The sequence below is a fragment of the Zingiber officinale genome, chromosome 10A, assembly GCF_018446385.1.
Source record: "Zingiber officinale cultivar Zhangliang chromosome 10A, Zo_v1.1, whole genome shotgun sequence".
Taxonomy (NCBI): Eukaryota; Viridiplantae; Streptophyta; class Magnoliopsida; order Zingiberales; family Zingiberaceae; genus Zingiber; species Zingiber officinale.
In genome coordinates this window covers 19,729,465-19,744,769 of record NC_056004.1, presented here as the reverse complement: position 1 = coordinate 19,744,769, position 15,305 = coordinate 19,729,465, and the positions used below count along the sequence as shown (strand labels likewise).

At 37.9% G+C, this 15,305-nt stretch overlaps 1 protein-coding gene across 3 annotated transcripts; it reads left to right on the top strand.

Annotated features, from left to right (window-relative positions):
* The first annotated feature begins 3,891 nt into the window (after positions 1–3,891).
* LOC122027049 (5'-deoxynucleotidase HDDC2-like) lies at positions 3,892–15,152 on the top strand. Of its 3 annotated transcripts, none has more exons than XR_006124267.1 (9): positions 3,892–4,206; positions 5,080–5,204; positions 6,109–6,146; positions 6,297–6,407; positions 6,486–6,565; positions 13,234–13,270; positions 14,124–14,165; positions 14,252–14,482; positions 14,903–15,152. XR_006124267.1 is itself a non-coding variant. In XM_042585850.1 (8 exons), exons 1-8 carry the CDS (start codon positions 3,952–3,954, stop codon positions 14,335–14,337), a joined length of 774 nt encoding a protein of 257 aa, XP_042441784.1. In that variant the 5' UTR covers positions 3,892–3,951; the 3' UTR covers positions 14,338–14,627. The 3 variants fall into 3 exon arrangements, 1 of the variants encoding a protein (XP_042441784.1); XR_006124268.1 differs by lacking the exon at positions 14,903–15,152 and adding an exon at positions 14,656–14,876; XM_042585850.1 differs by lacking the exon at positions 14,903–15,152 and having other exon boundaries at positions 14,252–14,627.
* Positions 15,153–15,305: the final 153 nt, after the last annotated feature.

Here is a 15,305-nt window from a genome sequence, read left to right as displayed (position 1 = left end):
AAAAAAAAAATAGAATGATTTAATTCTATATACTTTCTCAAATGTAACGACAAAAAATAAACAACACTTTAGTAAGAATGGGGATGAAACCTTAACAATTGTTGAAGATTGGTTGGTTCTTCTTGCTGCTTTCCTTTTCTTTGAAATTTTATCTAAGCCACCTTTCAGCCTCTTACCTGAAATTGTTTTCTTCTTTGTTTTAATTCCTTTGACTCCAAGAGAATTTCCTTCACCTATTTCGAACTCTCTTTCAATTGAGAGTTGGGCAGTTGGTTCATTAACTTGTAACCTCTCATCCACCATCTTAAACATACTCAACAAACCATCTTTAACAACCTTGAAAGTGTCTTCCCTCTCCGCTGCCTTGGTAACCACTTAATTCTTTATATCGCAAATTGGTGCAAGCTTTTGGATCCAAACTACCTTTGTTTGCAATTAAATCAATAACTCCAATGTATCCATCTTTTGCTTTTCGTGTCCACCTCTTCAATATATACTCACTTGGGATCTTCATGATATTTTTCATTGTAAATATTTTCAAAATATGAGAATAAAAAATCTCAGCAAAATCATATTTTCTACAGCTACACTCAATTTTTTGACCCGATGAATCAAGTGTCACTATATGATGGTAACTCTTTTTGTAAGAAGTAACTTTATATTTTGTATGTGATCCAACATCTTCACAAATTTCTACACTAGAATCATGAGATTTGTACCACTCTTGTTCAAAAAACTTGTATACCTCAGGAGTATAAATACAACTTGCATGCTTTAAAATTTGAATTGGATACAATAAACATGGAACACTTGTATTTGATTTAAAATCAACTTTTAACTCCTCATATCGACAATCATCAAGCAGTTTTTGGAAGTGATTGAAAAAGTCTAAAAACTTGTGTTGATAAGTGACGTATCTTTTCACAATAGTATTCATGCTCTCACTTCTTTGGGTTGTAGTCATATCCGCACAAAACATTTGTCGCCCATAAACTAAAGCTCATTTTTCCTTTATGCGAAATAGACGTCTTAGCCAATCATTGTCTTCAAGTGCATACTTGGTCAACATTATGTTCCAAGCTGAAATAAAATCTTCCTCTTCATCAAAATCATATATACATGAGGCAAAATCTTTAGTAAACTCTTTGAACTGAGAAAAAACTCTACTCAAATGTATTGCAGCATTTTGATAAATGTGCCAAATACACAAACGATGATGTGTTTTAGGCCATCTGAAAGCTAAAGCCTTTGTCATTGTTGCATCTTGATCTGTAAGAATATTTATTGGTTTTTTCTCACACATAGCCTTGGTAAATGTATCAAACAACCATTTAAATGTCAAAGATGTTTCATCATATAATAAAGCTGCGCACACCAAAAATTATGGATTGCTTGTGATGATTAACACCTACAAACAACGCAATTGGGCGACTTTCATTATTCTTCCTGTAGGTTGTGTCAAAGCAAACAACATCTCCAAAATTTCCATAATCAGCTCTCATCTTAGCGTCACACAAAAAAATATTAGTTATCAAATCATCTTCATCAACTTGAATAGCATAAAAAAAATTGGGATCATCGAACTGCATTTTCTGCAAAAACTCCAATACACCTCCTGTATCACCAACTCTCATATTTCTTATTCTTTTGGATCGCAAGTAGTTTTTGTAATCTTCAGGAATAAAACATAAATTCTCTCTCTCACCTACTTGTCTCACAATAAGATCATGAGATGCTTGTGGGGGGATTCCCACATCACTTGTCATCTCAATCTGTATCGCCGCAGAAGAAGATATATTCCTATGACATCTGTAGAAGTGAGTTTTGTTTGGACTTAAAAGATAATGATTATGCTCTTTAATAAATTGCTCCACAGTCAAGTTGCCATTATTTTGACAACTAATCTTCATTTTAGTCTCACAACCAAATCTTGTTTCAGGACGACTTGATTTCACATAAACATCTTGTCTGTCTTTTCCCCTTTTACCTTGTGCACTACAACAAAAAATTTTGTCAACTAATTTACCCGATTTATCATTGTGGCTTTTGCTCCTTCTTACACCAAATCCAACTTGTTTAGTATATTTCAAATAAAATTCATAGGCTTCCTCTTCTGTCTTAAATTCTATACCGATTTTTGGTATCAATTCTTCTGTGATAGATTGGTCAGAACTCATCAATAACATGATAGAGTCCATATCCTCATTAATAACATCAAACTCATCATCCTGACAGTCTTGGTTTACATCAAAACTCAACCTACGACAACTTGTAGATTCAACCAACGACAACTCCATGATAATTACAATTAGGCCTGAAAAAAAACAACCAACCAAGAAATGTATATTCATAATATTAGGTGCAAAAAGAACTCATGTAGTACCAAGAAAATGAACTGGAGCAACCACCAAAGGTTATTAGGTGTTGTGTTTGGCTGAAATGATATAATTTCAGTCCATTAAGCCATGTTTAATCAATTTAACAATCCCTAAACCTCTAAAGCGCTTGGGTAGTATTTAAGGATAAAGGAATGCAGTAGCAATGCAAGAGCAGCATATTAAAATTTCCCACAACAAACTATTTAAACAGCAGCAATTAAAATTGGAACTGCAGTCACCTCGATATTATATAAGAATATTTTTTGAAATTAATCATTCATAGGATAACCATTTCTAAAACTTGAAAGATCACCACATATTTTGGAATGCAGTAGCAATGCAAGAGCAGCATATTAAAATTTCCCACAACAAACTATTTAAACAGCAGCAATTAAAATTGGAACTGCAGTCACCTCGATATTATATAAGAATATTTTTTGAAATTAATCATTCATTGGATAACCATTTCTAAAACTTGAAAGATCACCACATATTTGTGCAAGAGCTATGATCATTTTGATGCTAAAGAAATTAACAAAAGACAAGGATTTGATTAGATTAACTATTATTGGATTTGAATCATGTAGAATTATGCTCTGTGAAGTGGTAGAGATAGCTAATAAAAGGTTGTAAAAAGTTTAAAATTTTTTAGGACCACGAAGGGAGATACAGATCTGCTGGAGTCGACGAAGGGAGGGGAAGCCGGAGCTGCTAGAGTCGTCGAGATGGCTGCTGGAGTTGCTGGGGAGGAAAGGTTTTAGGGCGTCGCGGGCTGCTGGAGTTGCTGGGGAGGAAAGGTTTTAGGGCGTCGCGGGCTGCTGGAGTTGGGGAGGGGACAGAGAGGGCTGTCGTCGAGTCCGACGGCGACGGCGGAAGCAGCGGGGTCGGCTGGAGTTTGGGGTTAGGGCATAGCTTTGGAGTAGCCGGAGCTGCTGGAGTCGCCGAGATGACTGCTAGAGTTGCTGGGGAGGAAAGGTTTTAGGGCGTCGCGGGCCGCTGGAGTTGGGGAGGGGACGGAGATGGCTGTCGTCGAGCCCGACGGCGACGGCGGAAGAGCGGGGGTCAGCTGGAGTTTGGGTTAGGGCACAGCTTTGGAGTTGCTTTCGGGAGAAAAGGGCTTCGGCGAGTGTTTACACGGCACAGAGAGCGAAGGAGCAAAAGCACGCGTTTGGCACGTTTTTTTGTCGTTTTCTGAATGGGACATGGGGACATAGGCATCTTCGGGACAGAGGATCCGAATTGCCTTTTGCCACCATGTGCATGATCATCAAACTTGAAAAAGAGAAAAAAAAAACAAAACAAAAAGTGAACCTTTGTATCATTTATGAAATTGTAATATTGAATTTGTTTGTAGAAGCGTAAATTATATTTCTAAGTCATTGTTCAATTTTGAAGTTGCTAATTTGGTAAGAAAAAAAAAAAGAAGCGTTTTGACTAGGGGAAATAGGAGGAAGGAGCGTGTTTATGGAATTTAGAATATAACTGGCCTTTTTTGGGATTTAGTTTTGGCTTCTCCTAGCTTTTGGGTTATAATCGCCGCGTCCCCCATCTCTCTCTGCCTACATCGACGCAGATGACGGTGCGATCGCCGGTGTCCTTCCACATCCTGCCATGTCGCCATCTCTTCCTCCGACACGGTTCTCCCCGGTCGCGCATCCTTCATCTCCTCAAGCCCTCGAAGCACTATCTCCGATCGAGGCTTCTCATCGCCCGTGCTGCCTTTCCGGGAAGCTCTAGTTCGGGTTCCAACGGAGATCTCTTGCAGTCAGCCTCCCCTGCTGCGGCCTCCTCCATTGTTGATTTCCTTACGCTCTGTCATCGACTTAAGGTCGGTATTGTCGATTTGCCCGTGTGATCATCTGTTGATTTGTCTCTTGATTCTTGGATCGCAATTTAGTGAGATCCTTCAGAATGCCTTATGGGTTGGATCCTTGAGATATGGTTTTTAAAACGCTTGTTTTTTTTTTTTTTTGTCGTTATTGGTAGTTTTCAAAGTTACGGTCGGATAGTGGAAATTCTCAGGGGAAACAAAAATGAATCTGAGGTATATCCTTCTTATTGGAGAACTTGTGTTCAAAAGGTTCGAACTTTGTGACATTGAATTACACTTTGTCAGAAAGGAATCGGCTTTATTTTGAAGGTTAAGTTTTGGGTATTTGTGCAACTTCAGTTGAATGGTTGCCAACGGCAACTTTGCTTTATTTTTCTACTTTTTCCACCCTTCTTGTGGGCGTATTCTGCTTCTCTTCTCCTCAACTTGGTGCTGTATCATAATTCTATGTTTGATAGATCTTCTAAGCAAGACTGATGTAGATAACCCAAATAAGTAGGATATAGAGCTTACGGTTGTACTAATTTCATGGACTTCCACCATAGTTTTAGATTTGCAATTTGCTTGTTAATTATAGTGGATGAGAGTGAAAATGTGTCACTGAAATCTCAGGCTTGTTCTAGAAGTTAATTAGCAACAATGTATGTTATCCTTGATAATCGAATGTATTTATAAAGGTCAACGAATTATCCATTCAGTAACCTAAATAGTGTAACACATCCACGAATGAAATCTTTTAATTATAGAGTTCATTCTTTCATAAGTGTTTTAAGTGCATAAGATTTACTAATTTTTTCCTAATTCATTTTGATGGTTAATTCACTAGGAATATCTCAGTTGATTTGCTTATTTTACTCCATTTTTTTACAGACTACAAAAAGAAAAGGATGGATCAACCATGGTATTAATCATCCAGAGTCCATTGCTGATCACATGTATCACATGGCATTAATGTCATTAATCGCTGGTGACATACCTGGTGTTGATCGGGAGAGGTTGAAAATGCTATTCCATGAACTGCTGCTTGATGATATGCCTAATTTATTATTTTAGAAAAAAGTTAATATGTTACAATTTTTTGCCTTCCCTGGTAATAAAAGATAAATCACCATTAAAACTCTTGTGTGTTTGCTAGTTTTTTTTCTCAATTTCCTCCGTAATGTTTCTTTTCTCCTTCTTTATGGTGATGACATTATGGAAATACTAAACTGAAAAAACCTTGTTGATTACTGTTAATGTAGTGATAAATTACTGATTTTTTTAATCTTTCGCTCTTTGTTTCTGCTCAAAAGATAGAGTAATTAGCTAAATAGCAATAGATATCTGGAGTGGTTTACTATGTATCCTATTGTCTAGAAGATAAACAAACTTGCTTTAGGGCCATGGCCGAGCATAGCCCCTTACTAGAGTCTGAATGTCCTTGCTAACAACAAGAAATTCAAGAACTAGGGAACAAAGAATATTTAGTTAAGAGAGCAAGGGGAAACAGATTTCAAGAAGTTGTTACTTGGAGAGCAAGTAGGGAGGAAAGAAAATTGGGGAGATTCTAACACTCGCCTCTCCTAATTTGACTCATTTAACATTTCATCAAGTCAGCATGCCATTTATTCTTTTATTGGCAAGATGCTGCTGGAAGCATTTTAAAATTAGGTGTTAGTTGACAAGATCTTAGGAGAGTAAACTAGTTAGTTTAAACAATAATTTGTGACACATTTAATGGATTTTGGCAACCTTTTATATGTTCAGAGAATAAGGAGTCTTTAAAAAGTGATAGCAGGGAGTTAACCAGTAAATTAGTTATTTATTATCTCGGTTTCTATTTGTACTTACTCTCTGAAGATTTTTTTTTGTTATCATTCTCTATTTATCTCTATCTTAATTTGTTTTATTTTTAAATAGGTGCATTAAGATTGCCATAATTCATGATATTGCGGAAGGTAACTGGCATTATCTCTCTTTTTATAAGAAATTAATTTTATTCTGGGTTTGCTTAATATCTCCCTAAGGTTTTATCTATCTGATTTTGATCCAATTGCTTGTTTATTGCTTATTATCTATTGTCTTTTATTCATTTTTCTTCTATGCAGCTATTGTTGGTGATATCACACCTTCAGATGGTGTTCCTAAGGCGGAAAAGAGTAGACGTGAACAAGAAGCTTTGAATGAAATGTGCAAAATCCTTGGCGGGGGATTAATGGGTAAGACTAATTTACAACACCATATTTTTCTTATGTTGAATCACACTCTTTAATTAAGTCTTTTGATATTCATTTCAGCTGATGAAATTCAGGAACTTTGGCAGGAGTACGAGAATAATTCTTCTACTGAAGCTAGTCTTGTGAAGGATTTTGACAAGGTATGTTTACCCCATGTCTTGAGCTTTTGGATCTTACTTTACATTTCATTGTGAAGTACAATATTACTCCTAAACTATGTTTCCATTTCATTTGGCACTTCAAGTTTATTTTGCTTTCAGTGTCATCCTTAAACATCATACTTGCTTAGTTTTAGTCATTTCATTTATTTGATGGGCAAACTATGAGGGTCAAAATGCTATTATGTTGTGATACTCAATTTCAACATCTTACCCCGCCAAACTCATGCTGACATGATATGGCACAGGTGTGGATATGAAAAACGAGTTCAGAGCAGCCAAACTTGCATGTGAGATTGTCGAAACAGAGAGAGATAGAAAGAAAGAATAAAGAGAAAAGTAAAGAGAAGACAATTACTTCATTATATTTCTTGTTGTAGGCTAAGAAGCCTATTTATACATATCGTCAAAGTAATATATGGAAAATACTATAATAAATATGGTAATAACAAATATAGAAATAAAAATAAACATGATTGAATTTGTAGTCTAAATATGGTAAGTATAATTTGAAATCAATTTTTGATTTTTATTTGGACTACCATCTTTAAGCATCTTCTCCAACTAGATAGCCAATCAAATCTTCTAGAGCAATGACAACTGGTATCACCAATGATATGATATATGGTTTTGAACTTTGCCTTTGATGGAAGAGAACAACAACTAGAAGAAAGAGATGAGTAGCTGCTATTTGAAGGCTGGAACCTGATCTGTTGTTGAAAGAAAGAGGAGCAGAGAAAGAAGATTGCAGTTTTTTGTGGCTGAAATTTAGTGGAGCAGATGAGGAAAGGAAGAAAATCTATTGTTGTATGCTGAGCAAAACTTGGAAAAAAGTTCATTGTGTCCTGTTTTCTGGTGACGGGAGGTGAGATTTGAGAAGATGCAAACGAAAGGAAGCGAGCCAGAAATGACCCAAAGCTGCAATCTTGACATCCCAAGGCATTTCTTCAATTATCTTGATTTCACTCTAATGAAGGCGGAGGGAGAGGCCAACGAGGAGACAAGATGGCGCACAACACGAAAGCCATTAAAGAGATGTGCATGCGGATAGACTCAAACACTAGAAGACCATGAAGAAGGCGCGCGCAGATAGACGCGGACACCAGAATGCCATGAAGAATGTGCATAGAACATGGTATTGATGCCAGTGAACTGCTAGAAGATTTGGAAAAGGATCTCCATGACTAGTGGTGGGTGTCTTGACCTCCACATATGTTCTCAGTAGGAGAGCTGGTGAGCAGCATGCACCTTGACCTCCGTATTATAAAAAAAGTGAGAAATCTGGATGAGGATCTCGTTGACAAGCGGCGGTATTTGGGAAGTAGAAAAAAAAATGATAAACTAGTAATCCCCCATCAAGCAGCAGTCCCGTAAGGCCAACAGGAAGAGAGGACCCCATCCTGAACAAAGTGGGAGGCGACGCTGGGGCACACCATAGGAAGAACCCCCTCCGGCACCCTCAAGGCTGGCAGCGGGAGAAGTAGAGGATGATGATAGGCTGGACTGCGATCATAACGAGGGTCAGTCGCCATGAAAAGACTTCTCGTCCTGCACGAACTAGCCTACCTCGAAAAATGATGACCGCGGACTGCATCTGCTAATGGACATGCTCCCGTGGCGCCAAAGTTGTAGTGCTTCCTGATGCTGATGAAGGAGAGCAAGGAGAGGACAAGAAAGAGACTTGCTCCTGGTCCTTGTGGCTGGAAGAAGAAGAAGGGAAATAAGGAATTGTTGCTTGGGAAATAAGGAATTGTTGCTTTTGAGGTAGTTGCTGGAAAAGAGGAATAAGAAGGTTGCTGACGTTGCCTAGAAGCTGGAATTGAGGAAGAGAAGTTGCTTGTACTTGTTAGAATTTAGCAAGAAGAAAGTTGCTGGAAGAAAAAACGAGAAGCAGAGAAATAGAGGATTGGTACAGTCATTGAGATCAAAGACAACCCTTGTCGCTACTTTGTCGAAGAGGAGAAGAAAGACTTGGCAGAGTGAAGGGAGAAAGAGTCGGGGGACAGATAAAAACAGACATAAAATAGGAAATAGAGGGCAAAATAGAGGATGTGAAAAGAAAAAGGAAAAAAAAAGATTTTAAAAGAGAAGAAAGGAGTACAACTCCGGGCGGTAGATGAAAAGGAGAGAGGAATAAGAATAAAGGATGAAGGAAGAGATTATTGTTGATTGGCAGTCACAGTTGCCTCACTTTCTCGATGGCTTACCAACAATAAGCAAGCGCCTCCCTGTCATTGTTGCAAGCATGCGGTCGCTCAAGATTACTACTGAGCTCGACAAGTTGGCGAGGGCGTTCTCATTCATGATCTTGAGGTAGGGATTGATGGGCTCTAACACTCTATCAACGGTCTGCTGCTTGTAGCCACGTCATGACCACCAAAATCGTCACCACTGTCATGACCACCGAAATCGTCACCAACACAAAGAACAACTCCTCATGGACTAGATGCTTGAGGTGGCCGATGTTGAGGATGACTAACTCGATGAGGCCTCTGGAGTTCAACAAGAAGTCGAGCGGTCGTTGTATAACGTCATTGTGTACATGCTAGAGACGATGAACATGTCAATGATCTTATCAACGACGCCGATAACAGAGACTAGAATGATAATGGTAGCCACTTGTCTGTTGTTTCCGTATAAATGTGTCTCAAATCCGTCTTCAACCATGATGCAATAAAGCAGTATCATGATGTCGTAGATGACGTTGTGCATCTTCTCTCTCAGCGCCACCTTGATGGGGTAGCTGGGAATCATGAAGCTGACGAAGAACGCACCGGTGACGGAGTAGATGCCTATAGATTCCATCAACACCCTAACGAGCATCATGAAGCTGAGGAGGCAGACGTGGAAGTCGCTGATCAATTGGCCTTTGGGGATCCTCTACCGCTGCCGGCACATCACGACACAAACGAAGCAAAAGCACACGAAGGCAAACTCAGAGATGGTGATCTAGAGCGACAACAACGGGTTGGACTTAGAGAGGTCAAGCGTGAGGGTGAAGAGTGTTAGGATCTTGAGCACAAAGCAATACAAGCACAGCGGAATAAACAAGATCTTTTCCAGAAGATCCATGCGAAGGAAACCATATACTAGTTGAATTGAGAGTTCTACCTTTGTTGCGTAAACACGAACTCCTTATAACAACTTTTTTTTGGATGCATATCTCAGTGCAATCAAGTGTTCGCACCTATGATATCCACACGAACACGTTCTCCTGTTCGTCTCACGAACTCACGACTTGGAGAAGAAACACTTAAGGTTGTGCTAGCAACCAAGTAAGGGGGTCTTGGCTAAGGAGGAAGAAGGAGACTAATCCACGAAAATGAATGAGACAAACCTTTTGTACTCGTCCAAGGGATCTTCCTTTGGTTTATGATCCATTAATTTCTATTAATGGGCATTAACCCTCTTGTGTCTCTTGGTTTTCTTTTGATTAATGATGAATTAATCTCTATTAATATTCATTAATCTTAATGGGGGGATTCAATTGAGTCTAGCTCAATGAGTCTAACTTGGATTAGACTTCATCCAACCCAATGAGTTTAACTCGGATTGGACTTATTAACCCAATAAACCTAATCATCTTATAATTAGCTCTTAGGGCTAATACTAACGCTCACACCCGCGTATCACGACACAAACGAAGCAAAAGCTCACGACGAACTCGGAGATGGTGATCTAGAGCGACGACGACGGGTTGAACTCTAAGAGATCAAGCGTGAGGGTGAAGAGGGCCCACATAGGGTTGTAAATGAACTAAGCATTCTGAACAAGCTTGGTGTTCTACTTGGTAAGAGGTTGTTTATGTTCATTCAATATATACAAGATTAATTAAACAAACAAGCTTAAACAACTCGTTAAACTAAACAAACAAAAAAGGTAGATCCGCTACCTTAGCGGCCCCCCTAGTGCCGGCCCCACGGATATGGAGGGAGGTTCATGCAGGTACACAGGCCATAGACGCATGGCGGGGTAAACCCCAGGTCGTCAGTTCCTGAGAATCGACCCTTGGCCATTACGCCAGAGATACCATGCGCCCACCGTCTGCGCTACGCCCTGGGGGCTTAAACTAAACAAACAAGCTTGAACACATATGTGTTCAACTCGTTAACATTCGTGAACAACGTCCGTGAACAATGTTCACGAATCATATTCATTAATAAAGCTCTTTTCAATATGCTAAATAAATAATAAAATAAATAAATTAGTTTAAATTATCAAGCTCAATAACCAATTAAACAACTAAAAGTTTCAAATAATCAAACAAACTTGAATCGAGAGCTCGATAACATCTAAACGAACCAAGCTCGAACCAAGCTTACATCAAGCTCAAGCCAAGCTTGAATTGAGAGTTTAATAATATCTAAACGAACCAAACTCAAGCCAAGTTTCAAATAAACTCAAGCTTATAAAAAATAAACCAAGTCAAGCTTGAACAATCATTTCAAAAGTTTGATTTATTTTAAGCTTGGCTCGGTTATCTTATCAAACAAGCTTGAACACCCCAAAGATCAGTTTGGCTCGGCTCGTTTACAACCCTAGGCCCACATGATAGCGTTGTTGGCCATGGCGGCGGAGATGGAGATGTGGTCAAACTCTGAGTTGAGCAGTTTGGTGTTGGCGAAGATTTGGGCAAGGAGGAGGTAGGTGGTGATGGAGTTGAGGAAGAGGATGCATGATATTTGTTTCATGCCTTGCGAGAAGAAGCTCTGTCGGGCAAGGGCCGCGGCGGAGCCGATGCGAAAGGCGAGGACGACGCCGACCGCTCCGATCACGATTGGAGCCACCATCTCCGGTGTTAAGATGCTGCTCGATGGGAAGAAGATGGTCGCATAGAAATCCACCCGCCTAGCAATGCAGGACCCAAAAGTATGATGCAGTTGATGCCGATGGCGAGACCCTTTGAGAGGCCCTGGAGGCCAAGCATGACAAAGTCATCAAACGTGGTACAGATGAATCTCTCGGAGCCCAACTTGCTCAAATTGATAGCCATTCTTTGCAACAATTCGTGGGTTAATGGTGGTTGGAAGAAAAGAAAAAGCGAAGGATCATTGTTCTGATACCATATTGAAATAGAGAGAAACAGAAAGAAGTATTTCTTATCGTAGGCTAACAAACCTATTTATACATATTGTTAAAGTAATATATGGAAAATATTATAATAAATATGGTAATAACAAATATAGAAATAAAAATAAATATGGTTGAGATTATAGTCCAAATATGGTAAATGTAATTTGAAATCAATTTCTAATTCTTATCTGGACTACCATCTTTACCATCTTTATCCTCATTAGAGAAAGAGGAAGAAGAAAAGGGGTGTCTCACATCGGGAGGGAAGGGGGCAACTTGTGTTTGAGATGTGGGTTAGGGTTTAAGTGGCGCTGCTTCGGTGCATGTGTCACAATGAGGTGGATGTCTCACATAACATTAGAGGAAAGGGGGGATCTGTTCAAGAGAGAAGGGAGCGCAACTCAGAGGTGGGTTAGCAGTATGAGGTATAGGGTAAAGTATACAATAAATAATTTATAGGTTCTAGGGCTTATATAACTGTTCATATAAAGATCTTGTAACTATAAATTATGAGGTATGGGTTAAAATTGTAAGCCCTAGAACTTATATAGCTGATATATAACTTATAAATGCCACTGTTTAATTATGTTATAATGTGCTTTAACTACCACTAGTTATTTCGTTAGGTATAATATCGTGTTCCTATACTAGTATCCTAAATTTAGGTTGTTTTCTGATGAACCTGGTGACCTCGTTTTGAAAAAATACCATGTCTGACACTCATATATGGAATGAGTAAATACTTTTTCCCGAGTTCAAGTAACACAGTCGCTGTTGTGCATGTCTTGCTATTGATAGGACTAGGTGGATTTCTTACCATTTGGAATTTTTTTTCCGTATAAGTATATAAACATTGGTTTTTATTCATATATATACCCAAATTTTTGGTTTATGTTTTATTGGAATGCACAACCTTTAATTATGCTTCATAAGGTGTATTTTTTATTATGACCCACATAATTACTAAAACAAGACTGAACGGAAAGTTTATGGAAGACACTGATGAAAAAAGTAAATTCTATGTACAAAATATGTCATGGGGTAGGGACTTTATAATTTACTCTGTTTAATGCTATAAATTTACCTTTGTGAATCATTCACCTATTCAAAAAGAATCTGATTCTATGTACCTTTGTGAACCACCACAAGGGAGCTTTAAGAAACCTCATGTTTTTTACTAAATGCAATTGAATGATAATTGGTTGCAACTTCTCCAAGAATCTATCCTCACTGTACTTCTACAAGTTTCTCTTGGATATTCAAGTGATATAGGTCACAATACTTCCTTTAGTTCTTGAAATTGGAGTAATGGGAAAAAAAAAAGAGGAAATGCAACATGAACTGTCAATTTTTGGTGTTTTCTTCCTCTCGTTGGATGCCTCACCCATAATATGGTCAATATGGGCCTTCCGTATTGTTCTGCTGCATATAGCCATCCTTAGATAGTTGGAATAAATATAGCTTGACAATAATGATGAGATATGATCGCATAGAGTTTAAGAATATTCTTCCTATCATATCACGGATTTTTTTACTCCGTTAGTATTTGTTTCATTTAAATTTTTGTTTGAGTGCAGGTAGAAATGATTCTTCAGGCTTTGGAATATGAAACAGGTAATTTTTCTCTTTTTTTTGTATGTTTGAGAATGAGGTGTTAGTCCCAAGACTCCGAACTATTTGGAGTTGGTTGCATTAATCTCATGGCTATACTGATATACCATTAGCTAAGGCCAAACGCTCATCTTCTTGATATGCACATATATTGATGTGTAAATGTGTATACTAAAAAATGTAAAATGTAAACCCATTATATTATATACTTCATATTTGTTTATCCTTATCAACACTATGCTCGGATATACATTTTATTTGTACCGAACTAAGAACCTGCTACTAATTTCATATAAAATTGTCCTTTGTTGATTTCTTTCTCACAAGGCCTTCATGGAAGGATGAGTGATGGCAAGTCTTTGGGAATTGAAGCACTTCTTAACCCACTCACAATCCTTGAAGTTCGACATTTCCATGCATTTTGGTTGAATTTGTACCAATCCACCATATACTAAACACAACGGAAGTGCACCAAGAGCTGAGCATTTTCTAATATTCCTCTTTCTTGCTGTAGATTTTACAACTCAGCAAGATTTTAAGTGCGTTTAGTTGCGAACAAATTAAAATTTGCTAACCTAACCAACCAAATAAGAAGGAAACTCTGGTTAAAATGCTCTGGCATGCCATCTTTTGTACGCATGCAGCAACTTGCTGGGTTTAGAATCTATTTACATTAACTGGTATTTCCGCTAGACTTAACCCCTTGCAATATCAAAGTTCGTCGGCAATCAAATTCTTTTAATTCAGCAGATAAGACATTGTAATACTAGATTTCTAGGTTGAGTGGAGTTACAGTTGAAATACATAAGCCTATTCACAACTGAACTATATTCTTAGCGATCTAGCATTCTTGCAGAACACGGGAAGATCTTGGACGAGTTCTTTATTTCAACTGCAGGTAATAGAGAAATAGATTGTATTTATAGCTAGAATCCTGTTTCATGCAATCAACTTAATATTCGAGTTTTTTTTGCGAATTGGCAGGAAAATTTCAGACTGATGTTGGGAAGAGTTGGGCTGCCGAAGTGGTATCAAGAAGAAACAAGAGATTACGTAATAAGCCTAACTAAAACATGGAGATCGATGTGGGTTTAAAATCATTGTCAAATAATAAGAGTTCAAGCAGTTGCTGAACTGAACGAAATGAATCAGTTCCTATACCAAGTCAAGGGAAGCAACTTCGATGTAACTTCCTTGGGGCTTTCACTTGAATCAGTAAGCTTATATAACCAATTTATTGTTTTAGTTCTGCATGTGTTTTGAGTGGATTCCCAAATCATTTGTAGTTCCATTCAAGACTTTACAAATGGAATATTTACCCGTGTTTAAATAATTTTCAATTTTCCTGACAATTTATACACTTTTCCTGGTACCTTCGGAATTTTCAGTTCTCAGCATGATCCACCAAGGCATGCATCGCATGTTCCTCATGCGACAGCACAAATTCGTGCTTGGGTTTGAGGCCTTTTATGCATGAGTTAAACAAGCGTATGCGGAAACTTCAAAGAAGAGTTCGGTTCGGATTGGATAATTTTTTTCTCTGTTTTATTAACTGATTCAGTTTAATTGGTTGAATTGGCTGAAGTGATCAATTTTTTTATTCCGATTAAACTCCATTAGTTAATCCTTCCGCAGGTTGAACGTGGACTGAAGCCTTATTAAATGTAAGGCCAAGAGAACGACGTTTGCAAATGATTTTCAAAGCAAATCGAGGATAATTTGAAGTGTTTAGTTTGTCCTTTCGTTAGCTGAACAAAGTTGAATGATAAGTTGCTTGCAAGCGATTATCAGAAGTTACGTTTTTGGATGAAATATGATATATTTATGCTTTGTTTATCTGAAGAAGAACAAAATATGAAAAAAGAAAGAAATATAATAGTTGGAGTGAAAGAGAAGAAAGGAGTTGTCTTGTCTTAAAAAGAAAGAAATAAAATTTTTCCTTCCAAATCAAACTATGGAAAGTAATAATATTTGTTTTTTTTATCCTTGTTATCCTCATATCTTATGAGTTAGACAAGGAAAAAAGAATCATTTGGCG